This window comes from Andrena cerasifolii, chromosome 7 (genome assembly GCF_050908995.1).
Source record: "Andrena cerasifolii isolate SP2316 chromosome 7, iyAndCera1_principal, whole genome shotgun sequence".
Classification (NCBI taxonomy): domain Eukaryota; kingdom Metazoa; phylum Arthropoda; class Insecta; order Hymenoptera; family Andrenidae; genus Andrena; species Andrena cerasifolii.
In genome coordinates, this window is record NC_135124.1 from 14084170 (window position 1) to 14099701 (window position 15532).

At 40.1% G+C, this 15532-nt stretch overlaps 2 protein-coding genes across 3 annotated transcripts in view; one reads left to right on the plus strand and one right to left on the minus strand.

The window, feature by feature from the left end:
* The window catches only part of Lerp (lysosomal enzyme receptor protein), a 28497-nt gene that overhangs the window by 9051 nt on the left and 3914 nt on the right, over window positions 1-15532 (minus strand). The window lies entirely within an intron of this gene.
* On the plus strand, window positions 158-15423 carry Tl (toll like receptor). Of its 2 annotated transcripts, none has more exons than XM_076816798.1 (6): window positions 158-455; window positions 9611-9820; window positions 10512-11509; window positions 12120-12438; window positions 12516-13109; window positions 13210-15423. In XM_076816798.1, exons 2-6 carry the CDS (start codon window positions 9638-9640, stop codon window positions 14335-14337), a joined length of 3222 nt encoding a protein of 1073 aa, XP_076672913.1. In that variant the 5' UTR covers window positions 158-455; window positions 9611-9637; the 3' UTR covers window positions 14338-15423. The 2 variants fall into 2 exon arrangements, with proteins under 2 accessions (XP_076672913.1, XP_076672912.1); XM_076816797.1 differs by having other exon boundaries at window positions 9614-9820.

A 15532-nucleotide genomic window follows, 5' to 3' on the forward strand; every position in this document is an offset into this window, starting at 1 on the left:
TTCACGAAATTCCCGAGGGGTTTCCCCCACGGCGGGCTACCCGAGCGCGTCTGGTTCACGCAGTCGCGGTCGATCCGCGCAGGCGCGCGCAGCACACTGGATCAGGGGTCACGTGGTATCGTCGGGACTCGTAACCGGACGGCACGCGTAAAGAGCCGTCAGTTCGCGTCGAGAGCGTGGTGAACGATCTGTTTGTGTCGTTTATGAATCTCAATATGGTTCTCCAGTGCGATTGAAGTTCCTCCTTTTACTTTCCTCGCGCTTCACGTGCATTACGCGACCGACCCGCGCGCGGGCTTCACGAAAAAAAATCACACAACAACCGTGTGTCCTCTGAAATAATGCGCAGCAGTGCATTTACGTGATCGCAACCTTGGCTGGAAGGAAGAAAGGGCAGAAAACAAAGCAGCCACGACGAATGATCGCTGCGTGATTGGATTCCTACGTTGAACCTGGTAAGCGAGATCTTCCCCGCAACATTAACTTCCCGTTATCCACTCACATATTCACGATGCGGTAACCGTCAAGACCGTCGAGATCGATCTGCTGTGCCCAATTCGAACACAGGGGACAAACTGTTCGCGTAAAAAAACAATGGCACACGAACAATCGCACCGTGTATTTCTTCAGAGTTTTTTTTGTAAACACGTTGTCAATCCATACAGGCAAATAGAAGCTCCCGTTGCATAGAGATAGAGATCGATGTATGCTATCGCGTATCTCGGAGCTGATTTTAGGGTGTTAAAATAATGATTGATGGGCATTTCGCCGGATTAGATTCTACACTTTCGCGCTTCTTATTGTTAGAAGGACGCGGTGGTGTAAGTTTCAAGTTTCCTGCGCTGCGTTTTCCAGGAAACGGTTCAACTGCAATATACGTGTACACGGTGTAAAGTGTGCGTTGGATAGTTTCTCGACTGCCAGCGAATTTCGATCGATGAATCGCGCGAACTGTGAGTCGGAATATTTACGGGGCGAAGTTGGTGGCAAACGGGAAACTATCGCGACGAATAATCGCGATGCGGCAACATGTCGCTGGCCGTTTCTTTTCCACCGATACATGGTAAACAAACGTCATGCCCGGTAGGGAGTTGGATGTATCGCCATGTTACTATCGCTGGCGAAATATTTTTGTTTGCAGAGGCCACGTGTGTAGAACGTGTGAGATAATTCCTAGTCATTAGCGTGGCACTGCGCACACTGACTTTTAAGCGCGTGTTAACGAAATATAGAATAAGCCTGCAGTGGATGAATTTTAACCTATACTTGTACGTATCGTGCAGTGGATGTCAGTATCGATTTGTTGTTGCGTGATGGACACTCGTTTAGCGTAGTTACTGTGCAGTCCGATGCTAATCGCGCCCTTTCAGAATGTAGCGTGAGCAACTGCTGCTTATTAGTTGTTTAATTGAGATTTATTTTTATTGCTGCGGCCAAAGGTTAGCTACTTGAATTTGTCGATCTAAGATCGCGATACTTGCAAAGCTCTTTTAATTATTGGAAGCCGTTAGTCTTGTGGATTATATGATACACTCGTTCCATTTGAACTTGAGTTGTTAAATACGTTTCTAAATTTGCCGAGTTTAATTAGAACGCGCAATTGCAATGTCTCTGTGTCAGACAACAAACTATACAGCCTCCACTGTACCGTATCGTTATTTTCCTCTATTTAAAGCATTATGATTCCGCAGCTCGTACTTATCAGTCGCAACTCCAAGGAATTGATTTCTTGCATTGAGCAAAGTATAATTGCATACCCGTTGGTAATGACGGTTGTGGCATAAGAAGACAGAGCTGATACACTGGTACTTTGCAGAAAAGATTTCTGCAATGTTAGTATACGAAGCTGCATTTTTTACTCGTTAAATCTTGATGAAAGAATTGAGGAGTCGAAAACTGTTTGGACCAAAAGCTGTTCAGTACTCATCGCACATATTTTCCTTGTTTATTTTTTTTAACAGATACTGTTATTTGCTGGAAACCAGTTATTACTCGTATTCTGAGTTCCACGAAGCAGTATTATTTGCATGTATGTGGGATCCGCGTGATGCGAGATGTACCCGTTTACCAGAATATCAATGGATCAAGAGAGTCTTTAAATTCTTGCGTTGGAAAACTTTAACAGGCTAAACAATTCTAAATGTAATTACAAAATTCAGATATTGTGACTATAATAAGATTAAGAAAATCTGAGAATGTAGGCAAAACTTGTGGGCCATTCACGTTGAAAGAAGGTTTTCACAGATCTAGTACCGATTGTTATTGTGGGCAGATAATTAGTAGATATGATAATGATATCGGTTACAATTCGATGGGATTATTGTATTAGAGCATTTGATGCTACCATTGACTTCGTACCGACGCACGTTACGAAAAGTGGGGTAAGTGTGGGTATTACTGCGGATATTTTAAAACAAATCGTATTTAATGTTGGAAAGTACATAATCCCTTGAAAATTATTTAATAAAATTATTGTAAACTCTATTTCAGACAATTACTAATAAATATGTACAGCAAAGTTATCATTAATTCTTTTGTCGTAGTTTAAAATTCATCAGGGCGAAACTTTGATCGATTTCCTGGAAAACATTTATATTTTTGTTATTAAACAGTAATACATGTAATGTAGCGTTTATTACTCAATAGAGCAAGAGTGATTTTTTTCTCAGAAAGACAGTAAATCAGTCATCCACATTTTAGTTTTAATTTTTATTTCTCGCCGCAGTATTAAGTAACGTAACCATTTTTCAGATCGTACGTCAATCTAAACTCCAAAGTGAGCCGCGGTGCGTGAGTGACAATTACAACTCTGTAAAGATGCCAAGAAAAGACGAAAGTGGAGAAAAGAATCAAAAAATGAAAAAAGCCAATAGGCTTTGTTACACTAGTATTTTGCGTAACAACTGTCCGCAGTAATATACGCGCAGTAATTGATATTTCGTTAGTATTTTTAATTAACTGTGCCTATTACCGCGTCCTTACATTTTTTTATAGAATTATTAAGATCCCAACTGTCTTTTAAAATAAGAAGGAGGGACTGATATTCATTTGAGCGCTTTATTGAACGTTCTAAAGTTAACCTAGCTTAAAAGTCCGCAGTAATACCCACACTTACCCTAGCACGTTTCATTTATTTCTACACGCAGTTGTCCGTAAGAAAAGAAAAACGAAACGTGCTACTCTCCGTAACGCGCGTGGATGATGCGAGCACGTGTGTAATAAACGGCGTGCATTAAATTAACGGGCAGAGTGCTCGCTTAACGTCGATTCATTCAAGACAAAAGCGGTGGAACGCTTCGAAGAAATGAAATTCGCGGAAAGCAGAGGAGGAAAGGATGAACACAAACGGCGGATATTTGAGTTGGAGGAAAAAAAAAGTAAACTCTTAAGAAAATCTGCAGAGCTAACAAGACATATTGCTACAAGCAACAAGGGTCGTGCAATCGTAGCAGTTCGCGAAGGAGATTGTTATTCCAATAAATCTGGGAAATGGATGAAAGAAGTTGCTTGGGTTCGAGCAGGAAGAAATTCTTTAGAATACCAAAGTCAACACAGTCATCCTTATTTTGATAGTATTTTTTGTCTGCCTGTGGAGGAAACTTTTGGAGGCAGACATGAATATTTACATCGGTCTGAAGAGACAATAGTTTTGTATCGTTTAAATTGAAATTCATTAAAAAATTATCATTTTCTAATCTTTTACTGTAATACTCGGAAAAAGGGAGCAGAATACATTTCTTAAGGGGGGAGCCTGGTGTAGCGGATCGAAGAAATCGATTTTTTTTTTGCATAAATCAATAGTTGAACATCACGACAATATGTTCCCAAAGCCGCAAAACGAAATTCGAAAAATTAAAGCGGATATAGCCGATTTTGCTACGGAGCGCCAGGCTACCACAAAACTTGAAACGTGTTTTTCTCGAAACGACAGTTTTATACTTTGCGGGCAATGTAACTAAAAAAATATTCAACCAATCGACTTGGCCTTGTGCACGGATATTTCTGAACATTTTCTTCATAGTACTAAGTTATTAGTATAATGATATTGTTTAAATAAATAACTTTTTTTTAGACATTTACGGCAAAATTTCGTTGGAAACAGTGAACTTTTTATTCAAGAGGCCGCCATTTGTTCATTTTGCATCTTTTAAGTTTCAAATTACTTCATTCTGTGCGTACACTCATAAACTAAAAGAAAATTGTTCGATTTTTGGTTTCAGATGAAACCAAAAGACGCTACGTTGCCCGCAGTGCAATAATTGCGTCGCCAACGGACTGGGCATAACTTTGTTATTTGCCGCTCTTTTTTAATATTTTTTTTTTGTTATATACCTTAACCTGTTAATGGAATATCCTGAAAGTTTCAGAAAGATCTATCAAATACTTTCTTTAAAAAAAATTCCCGAAAAATGCCTCGATTTTCATTTAGTTACACCAGGCTCCCCCCTTAAGACGATAAAAACTTGTGTTTTAATATATACAAAACCAGCAAAATACCCTTGCTTCGCTGCGGTGTAAATTAGACTTTTCGTTCTTTTTTAATTTGACATTTAATTTTAAAAGAAAGCGCAACGCCCTCTGCACGCGGATTTTGGAACTAATCTATAGCAATCCCATCAAAGCAAAGATTCTTCTGTTATATGGCTCATCGAAATCGGTTCGGTAATATTTTTATATATACTAGTCGCGAGTCACAAAAATCTCACGCGCAAAAGGGCCGAGTGTTCGGAACAGCTGTTCAAACAAAACATACTACTCGAGACATTAATTGAATTGTTGACATAAATTTTTTTTAATTAAACGAACAACCCCCCCTCTCCAGTTATACTTGAAGAGTGGCACTTGTCACGCGTGCGGAAACGAAGACGCTGATTATCAGAGTTTCGTCTATACAGCGCGAAATGAATGTAGCGTCACGAACGATATCTCTTCGCCCAGCGATATCTCAGAACGTATGATATATATCCGTGAAAATCGCTGCTAATCCGTCGAAATATCGCGCGACGATTAAGAAAACCGCATCGTCAGCAATGGAAAGTCAATCGTCGGACACTGGTGTAAAATAATTCGATCCAGTGTGCCGGGGGAACAAATATTTCAGTCTAGCACTGTGGTCGATTAACAAGTACTTGTATCCCTGTATCGAAAGGAAATTAATCTTACTGCGAATTCGTTCGACGCGGTTCAATACAAAGACCGACGAATCGGTGATATCTCGAGTCATTCTGAATACCATTTGAAAACACTGCCGAAACTTGGGTATCTTTCCCTTGACTGGAAAGATACCGTGACGAGGCATTGCTACTTGTATTTTAACGCCTACCATCTGGAATAACTTTTAAGCTGTGTCGCGTAAAAAATCGTTGCAATTAAACGATGTTGGGTCTCCCGTAGGATATATATTATTTGCTTAATTTCGAGCTGGATTTTAAAGAAACTTTGCGTTTCCTAAATGGGCTACCCTACTTTTTAGGTGCTCCAAATGTGTCACGCATTACGCACGCGTGAACTGTGGGTTTAAGCTTTTGTTCAGCTTAGTTACTTGACTAATCAGAACGAAGCTTCAGCTTCACTGTTTCGTGAGTTTCGAATGAAGTATACTTCCATGTGCTCCAGCTCCCATACCCTTCCATTTCCCTTAAAATCTTGGAAGTTATCTAATAATAATTAGATAATAAATAATCTAATAAACTTTAAACGTCCTTTACGGATCCAAAGGACACGGTGGGATGTGTGAAACGAAGAAGCATCCGTTCTCTTGTATCAAGTTTTTGCTCTCTCCTTGTTATTCGCCAACGTAAGCAAACCGCAACAGGTTTCACGGAGGACGCGTGTAAAAGCGAAGAGAACGGACATGTGTGTCCTTGGTCTCGCTAAATCGACGTGCATGTTGCATTTTAGCCGAGACCCGTAGCATGTGCGGGGCCCACTGTGCAATCACTCCACCGAAGTTATCGCGGGACTATCAATTCGAAGGATTATAAAACAATTGCGTAGAAGCGCCGAAGAAAATGGCACTGTTACGACATATTGGCAATGCACCTCTCAGAAGACATATTTGACGTTGATTTCTACATATTTTGGAAAGCAGTTTTCGCAGGCACTGGGATATTATCTTTTCGGTGGCACATTGGAATTAGTTAACTTGTATTATTAGACTGGAGAGGAGCAGGGGCAGTTGAAAATCTTATCAACGCCAAAAGATGAATCATCCTTTTGCCTTGGAATGCAAAATGTGCCTAAAAGGTAGCAGAAAGTATTTATAATCTTACTTTTATCAATTTTAGATTAACGTGTGATGGTAGCAACCTTGACTCATAGTAACTTTCCTTTGGGTCCTAATGCAATTAATTTACTAAAGCAAGCTTGCAATTTATAGCGTTATTTTGTGAAGAAAAAACTGCGTTTTAGAATTGTCAAATATTATGACGCTTATCAATGGGTTCATTATTGAACATCGTCCGCGCATTGTGTGTCTGTGTTTCTATCTAATCACGTTACATAAGACGCATTAGTAAATCAAAATTGAGATTATTAATCTTTTAATCGATAGGTCAGGGTTAAGTACGTGTTGCCACATTATATTTTGCATTTCACTTTCATCAAGATTAAGAAAATTTTAAGCGATCGTACAGCGTGTTTTTTATTTGGATAATTGCAGCTACTCTGCATCGTTCTTAGGGGATGGAGAGATATCAGTCTAAATAATCTTTTATATATAAACCTGCAAGCACTTTTAACCCTTAAACGGTGACTAGGAGCCTGGAAGACTACTGCAGAATTATTTTCCCTATATTTTCCTTCGACCTTGTTTTACAATATGTTACAAATGTTTCGAACAAAAGATGCAAAAGCATTTTTTTCAACTGTAATACAGTCATTAAGAACTCCACAATGTATATATTAAAAATAGATTTAGACTTGACAGTGTCAAATTATTAAGAGGAGTCTGTGGGACTCCACGCCACCGTTTATGTTAAAAAGTGGAACGTCACCACCTCACCGATTAAGGGTTAAGCATTTTAATGGAACCTCGACCTTAACATGTGCACCATCTTCGTTACATTTTCTTAGCGAATCGTAAAGCCGATGGTTTAGCAATATGCCACTGAAAAGTAGGATGCGAGTGCAGGGATTTATGTTCTAGAATATCATCTGTTATGAATGTGTATTATCCAATTGACTACTTCAATGATCGCATGAATCCCAAATGATTGCATACATTTTCAGCCCTGTTTTCCTGTAAAGTTCGAGGTTGTACAGCACACGTGATAGTAGGCGTTCGCAGTAGTCTCTATTTAGAATTACACACGTACATAATTCCACTGAATACATTGTCTATGCATTCCTGCAATTCCTGGATAGTTTGTACTGAAGCAGAATACACACTGCGGATGTGCAGTGACTTCGCAAATAGAAACCTGGACTGGTTTAAATTAGCAAGGTTGGTTAGTGTAATTCATGATGTAATTTGAATTAGTCATCCGGGGGACAAAGTTTTCGTGGATTTTTATTAGAACTATTTACTTAGTCCTGAGATGCATTGCCGTATAGCTACGTCACTACCTAGCGGTACTGTGTAACGCTAGTATAATGCCAAATTTCTTCTTATCGGGGTACTCTGAAAGTAACTCGTTGAAGCGGGTCGTTAAGCTAACTTAAACTTTGTCACGCGTCGTTATGCTCCAAACTGTTTAAAGTTTTATCTAATCCCTTACAATACACCAACCTACTCTTACGTCCCCAGAATGCTCCAATTACCGATCATAATGACCCCCTTAATGTCCCTCTTACCCTACTCGTTACGCTACTGAGAATGATTAAGGAATCATTTACTCAAATGGCATGGTTACTCGGTTAAGCTACTTTGTATCTTAACACTTTATCAACCACTTATGCCTGTTGTCCTTTTTTTTTTTAAATTCTTGACCTATATTCCTGAATTCTTGAATACCTCAATATCCTGTATATATAGCTGGCAGCAATTTATCGTAAAGCGAGAGAAAGTTAAGTTTCATTCTTGGAAATGTAAAGGAATCAACGACCTTAAACCCAGGCAATAGAACGTCGTGGTTACATGATATCTCATTGTTCGAAGCTCAAACAGCTTTTGCCATTTTTCATCCCACATTCGATCTCTTGGAAAGCTCGTTCGCGTGCGTGCCCGTATGCATTACCATCCTGCAACTAGTCTGTAGAAAGAAGCGTGTCTGGTTTCGAGCAGAAGCGAGTGCGGGTCGTTAGCCCGGATCTACGTTGCGTAGAATAAAGCCATGGAGGATTTGATACGTGACAAGCATCGTCGCTCGGTATGTCTCTTTGTCGGAGGACGATCGCGGGAACTGTACAGGTGTTTGGAGAATTTGCGATAGTCCTATCTAAGTGTTTCGAATGAGCAAATAGTGATCTAACTTGGCTGGAATTTAGGAGTCGAACTGAATATGTATCTGGAAGTTTCAAGTATGAATTTTAGTAATAAGAATTTTAATTCGATTTATTTGAGCTACTTGAATTTTAATTAAACTTATTTGAGCCACTTGAACTCTAATCGTATTTAGCTACTTCAATTTTACTAAATCTTGTATCAGCTATTCGAATCTAACTGCAAAGTAGGGCGGATTTATTTTCCTAAAAATGATCACATAATCGTATAATCATGTAATCATTTTTAGGAGAAAAAGGAACCTGCAGACATGAATATTTTTCCAATTTTTTTTACAGTTCTGTGCGGTTAATCAAAAGACAACTATCCCGCACCCAGGCCAACTAAAAATTCAAATTTAAATTTTCCCCTATATAGTATGATTATATAATTATTTTAAGGAGAAAAAGGAACCTACAGACATGAATATTTTTCCAATTTGTTTTTTTACAGTTGTGTTAATCAAAAGACAACTATCCCGCACCCAGGCCAACTGAAAATTCAAATTTAAATTTTCCGCTCCGCCCTACTGCAAAGTGTTTGACCCACTCGAATACTCAAGTATATAATTAAATATTGAACTCGGTCCACAGAACTATTTTTCGCCGCTCCAATTTCAAACTACACTACTGTTTCCAGCACATGCACTGGCAAATTCCACTTCGAGGCAAACAAACTAGAACCAAGCCCATTCCCAACAACAAAAGTATATAATTCCCCTCATTATTCCCTGAAGCATTCAGCCTTGAATTTCGTTATTTGGTCAAACAGCAGGGGCAGCCAATACTTCATGACCTAATGCGATCGAAGTCGAAGGCAGATACCCAAACAAGCCTTTTCAATCAGACAATTGGAGTTCGAATGAATACAGTCTTATCGTACACAGACATCTAATCACATCTTCTTTTCGAATTCACTTTCACTCTCCCAAAATCCTTCAAGCATTCAACAAATATAAAAGTACCATTACTCGGACACGAAACTTATCTCGTCGACGTAAATGCACGCCTTCATAAAAACCAGGGTGTGCTCTTATCGCGCGAGGAAGTCACGCGTTTATCTAATTCGTCCTGCCGCTATTTCCGATTCACGCTTTTCCCAACATATGCCTCGCACGTGAAATGGCACACCAGCTATGCAAAAAATTTTGCAACAACTAAAGGGAAACGTGAATTCGTTGATTTGCAGCAGGCAAGGACGGGCGGGGGCTGCAGAATGCTCGGTCAATGGTGGATCGTCCTCTCAATGGTCATCGGGGCGTGCAACGCGATCGAGATTCAGTGTCCAGAACATACGTGTACCTGCCATCCGAGTCACAATAGCGATACAGAGATACACTGTCCCACAGCCAACGACTCGGCCTTCATTGTGAACGCTGATCCGTACAAATATATCCAGGTGAGCGCTGCGTGTGTGACTCATTCATCGTTTTCAGAGAGCCACGCAGGCATGCGGGAACAGAACGATGGAACGTAACCGTGCATGCCTTGCTTCTTGTGTACATACGTACCTACATACGAGATGTTAACATGTAGTGATGATTTAACTGGTATTTTTGGAGATCTTTAGTTCGATAATTAACCGATAATAATTAACCGATGATAATTACCGGTTGGATAGAAATTTGGGGAGCTTGCAGCAAGAGGGGTGCAGCTCCAATTTTTGTACAGTTCTTAAATTATATACGTAAAAAATAAATTCTACATGGTGTGGTGCACGTTCAATGCAAGTCCCATAACAAATATATAAAACTAGTTAAATAACTTTGCTAGCGAGGGAAATTAATCCACAGGATTTCAATGGTGTAATAACAAAAATCGATATCAATGTTGACGTCCATCGTTTTGTAACCGCGAGCTCCGCTCCTCTATTCTGTTCAGCATTGCGAGCCGAAACTTTCTCTTCTCTTTACGTAACAATCCACACGAAAAAGATATCTACTCGTTAAAGCTGATCAGAACGCGAGTACTATTCGACACCTCTAATCTCAGACATCTAACAGACACAATTCTACTTCATCTACGATCAACTGTGTCGATCAACATCTCTAATGCCACGCATGTAATCGATGATAACTATTATTGTTCAGATACAATGTCGCAACTCTCCTCGATGGTCCGACTTCCGTCTGTCCAACTTGTTCCCCACGCACAACTTAGAATCCATGTACTTTCGCATGTGCGATCTGCCAACGAACGTCAGCCTGGGAGAAATCACGAGCAAGCTCGGCGCGGCGGACGTCGAGAGGCTGATCTTCCAATCCTTCGGTAACCTGAGCACAAGCCTGACCAGGATGCACTTGAAAGGCTTTCCAAAGCTGCAGAAGTTGATTTTATCGAGCAACAGCCTGACCAATTTGGCCGATGACTTGTTCGAGGACCTGCCTCACCTCAACTGGCTCGACTTGCGGGAGAACAACGTGCGGCTGCCTCCTGGGATCTTCCGGAGTACGCTTAGCCTCGAGGTCCTAGAGCTTGGCCACAACATGATGGAGACTATCGAGCCGGGCGTCTTCGACAAGCTGCTGAAACTGCGGTTGCTTAATTTGTGGCAGAACAAGTTCCTGAACATCCAGGCGGGTACCTTCGACAAGCTCGTTTCTCTGAAATCCTTGGACCTCAACTCCAATGAATTGACCACCCTGCCCGGTGACGTTTTTGAGAAACTGGAGAACCTTAAGGTGCTGAATTTGTTCGCCAACAATTTTACGCTGCTGCCGGAGGGGCTGCTGCAACGGAACATGAAGCTGAGGAACGTGGATCTGTGCTGCAATAAGAGGAACATGACGACACTCCCTAGAGGGCTGTTTGCGAATCTGACGGAGCTTCAAACGGTGCAGCTTAGAAGAAACGGCCTGATCACACTGCCGGAGGACATTTTCTGGGGCTCTGTTTCGTTGAACGATATCAACTTGGAGAGGAACTATCTCGTGTCCCTTCCGAAGGACATCTTCGCCGGCTTGCACAATTTGGTGACTCTGGAACTCGGTTTTAATGAGCTAACGTCGTTGCCTGATCACATCTTCTTGGATACCATTAAGTTGGTCAAGCTGGATTTATCAAAGAATCATCTTACTTCGATTTCCAGGTTCGTTCGATTCCATTTTAATATTAAACTTTAAGGGGTTACATACCCTTGACAGGTGAAAAATAGGGTCATTTTTATACCGAAAATATCTCTGAGACTAATGGATTGGTTTGGATCAAATTTTGCAGGAATATTCTTAAGTACTTGTACAGAGAATTTTTCGAGCAGTGTCTTGTTTTGTTTTTTATTAACCAAAGAAGATGAAAACTTAAATTTTCTCAAAATCGGCGCCGTCTGGTACTAGATTATAGTCTTAAGAATATTCGTGCGAAGTTTTATTCAAATCGATCCAGTAACCTCTGAGATATTTTTGATACTATAAATGCTGTAACATTTCTTAAGATATCAAATTTATTTTTTAACAGAATACAGCTTAATTTATACACATCAAGGTGTGTATCTTGAGTTTTAAATATGACGTTTCTTTATATGAAAAGAAATTATAAAAATGACCCTATTTTAATAAACAAGTTTCGTGCGCCTCAACATCGAGGAAGATAAATAATTATGCATTCCCCTTGAGTAGGCAATTCTGTATGTTTCAATTAGCAGTCTAGTCACAATCTAACGCACCATAGTTTTTCCTGACAAATTGTTTTAATGATTGCAGGCACCTATTCCGCAGTTTGAAATCGCTGGAGGAATTAAACATGGAGGAGAATAGACTACAAGTAATAGAAGACAAAAGCTTTAATTCCCTATCTAGTTTGCGCGTGGCAAAATTTTCCGACAATCAGCTCTCGCTTAATAATTCGTTAGTTTTGTACCACGACGAGTACGGGAAAAAGTCGCCCTTCCACGATTGCACCTCTCTGGAAGAGTTATATTTAAGTAAAAACAATATTTCTGAAATATTTGGAGATTGGATTATAAGCAGCTTGAGACTGCGAGTCTTGGATCTCAAGTACAATAGGATACCTTCTATATCCGTGAGTATACTTCATGATTGCTGTGAAATATTCAGATTTACTGGGCCCATTATTTAAATTCATTATTTCATTTTCAGACCGAAGATTTGCAATTTGTGTCGAACAATATTAGAGTGGATCTGTCGCATAACAATATAACGCACATCTATCTGGGCACTGCTGAAGAAGTAGCTAGATTCCAGAATATCAGCCGCGATGTAATAATACTAGTCAACGATAATCCCATAGTTTGCGACTGCGATATGTACTACTTCCTGCGTTACTTAGAGGGACGAATGCACCCCTACGTGCAAAACTATTTCCACATAATTCCCGAGGCTCTAACCTGCCAAAGTCCGGCATGGCTGGCGAACACGTCCGTGACACAGTTGAAATCCACTTCGTTGAAATGCGAAATAACGGATCCGTGCCCCAGAAATTGTACTTGCTGGGTGCAGCCCGATAATAAGGCGTTCCTAATCAATTGCTCCAAGAGAAATTTCACAAGTGCCCCGCGCGACATCAAGAATTTGCCTGATTATCAGCTCGAGTTAAACTTGGCAGGCAATCAATTAACTACAATGTTGCCTCTGGCAAATATTGGTTTGAATGATACACAGGTGTCGAAGTTGAGCCTGTCGAACAACAATATCTCTGATATATCACTGGACGAGTTGCCGTTGCATGTGGAGGTGAGCAAACTTCTTTTATCTTCGTAATTAATAAAAATCCAAGTTCCTCTAATTTAAAAGATTACAAAACTAACGACGTATTTCACATTGCGTGTTGCAGATCTTAGAACTAGACAACAATAACATTAGCAGAATACATCCGGACGTCTTGCAATTCATGCGTAATTCCACCACGTTGAAGAAGCTCACTCTACGCGGCAATCCGTGGGCGTGCGATTGCGACGCCAGAGATTTCCTAAATTTCATTCAAACGAAAGTTGTAGAAATCCCAGACTCCTTGCTGATCACGTGCAAGGATATGAGCACTCCGATGTTAAAAATGACAGCGACGGATTTCTGTCCAGCGGACACGATGACGATCGTGGGTATCAGCCTGGCTATAGCGCTCACTGGACTGATAATCGGCACGCTAGCAGCATTATACTATCGTTATCAACAAGAGATTAAGGTTTGGTTGTACGCGCATCAGTACTGTTTGTGGCTTGTGACCGAGGACGAGCTAGACAAAAACAAGCTGTACGACGCGTTTATCAGTTACTCTCACAAAGACGAGGATTTTGTTGTAAACGAGCTAGTACCGAAGCTGGAAAACGGCCCCAGACCATTCAAGCTGTGCCTCCATTTCCGTGACTGGCTAGCAGGCGAATGGATACCGACGCAGATCGCGCGCTCGGTTGAAGACTCGAGGAGAACGATAGTAGTGTTATCGCCCAACTTCCTGGAAAGCGTTTGGGGGCGAATGGAGTTCAGAGCTGCTCACAGCCAGGCCCTTAGCGAAGGCAGGGCAAGGGTCATTCTAATTTTATACGGCGAGATTGGCCCCACCGATGATTTGGATCCAGAACTTAAAGCCTACTTGAGCATGAACACGTACGTGAAGTGGGGCGACCCGTGGTTCTGGGATAAACTGCGATATGCTCTGCCGCATCCCCCGGAATTGACGAAGAATACGATTAGAAGAAAGATCTTCGAGAAACACCAGCCGAGTATACAGATCAACGGGGACAAGAAAGAACTGATTCATCCGGTGAGCATCCCTGAGACGCCACCTGCGGCAAGTACTCCGCCAGCGGATACCCTCAAATCATTCATCTGCGACGAGAAAGACGAGCTTAAAAAAGACAATCCTAAGAAACTGTGCACGTTGAATAGCAACGATAAGCTTATTCTCTCGCCTGATGAGTTGACGAATAACATTATTAATAAGGTACAATGTACCACGGTATGATAGAACATACATCCAAGGCCTGATACGAAAGTTTTGGGATTGAACTTATTTAAAGAAGAGCCTCGTAAATTATTATACAGCAATCTCGTTTTCCTATATATTTCTTGATTCGCGCGTAGTGAAACTTTGATAGAATTTATGTAAAATTTTACTACGAATTCGCGAAGAAAGAAGACTTCGAAACGGATGGTAGAATAATTTAGATAGGGTACATACTAACATATTTATAGAATGTTTCAGATTTATCTATGAAGTAGTATGCTTTTGTTTAAATGCTTGCCATCCTGAAACTTTCATCAGCACGTGCGTGGACTTTTTCTGAATGAGTGTCGAACAATGGTATGTTGTGCAATGCCAAAAAGTTATTGTTGTATTTATTTTTAAAGGACGACTCATCTTACTCGTGTAGTTTTAAGTTTCTCTAACTAGTTTTTATGCAGTAATGTAAACTGATATTGAGTAAGCGCGTGGCGAGATGACTGAAGAAGTTTATTCTTAGAAACAAATTCAAGAGCACTGTAAATAAGTACTTTTTTTAATTTTATATAGATTTGAGTTCCAAATACGTTGCTATTATATTTCGAACGCATGGTCATCATAGACATAGAATGCATATAACATTAATCGTTTATAGAATTATGTTTATCATGGTAGAACTTAGCTTCGTTCGGTAATGCTTTATGTATGCACTTTAGAATAATGAAAACCACAATGCTATTACGTAAACAGAATTAATAGATTGGTAAAATTCAGATATATGTGCGTGCATACATAAGCATTGATAGATAATATAATTCCATTCGCGTTACGGTCATACGTGCATAACATGTTTTGCTACGTATTCGTGAACTAATTGCTCAATTTTATGAGCACAATGATTTATAGCGGTCATCGTAAGTCGTAAGTCGTCTGTATTTTAGCAAAGAACTACAAGGACACCGATTAATCATATCGACTGGGAAACTAAATAAAGAATCTCATTACGAATTGATAATTTTCCATTAAATACTTTTAAACAATTAGTCTATTATAAGATCAACACCGAAAGAGTACCTGAGAATAAAAATTCATGTAAATCTTAAGAAATGGTGTGAAACCTTTTGCATACTTTCTACTTTTACTTAATACCAAATCATCAACATACGCGAATAAGTATTAATTTGTTATCACTGTACCAAATATTTTAGCCAGATTT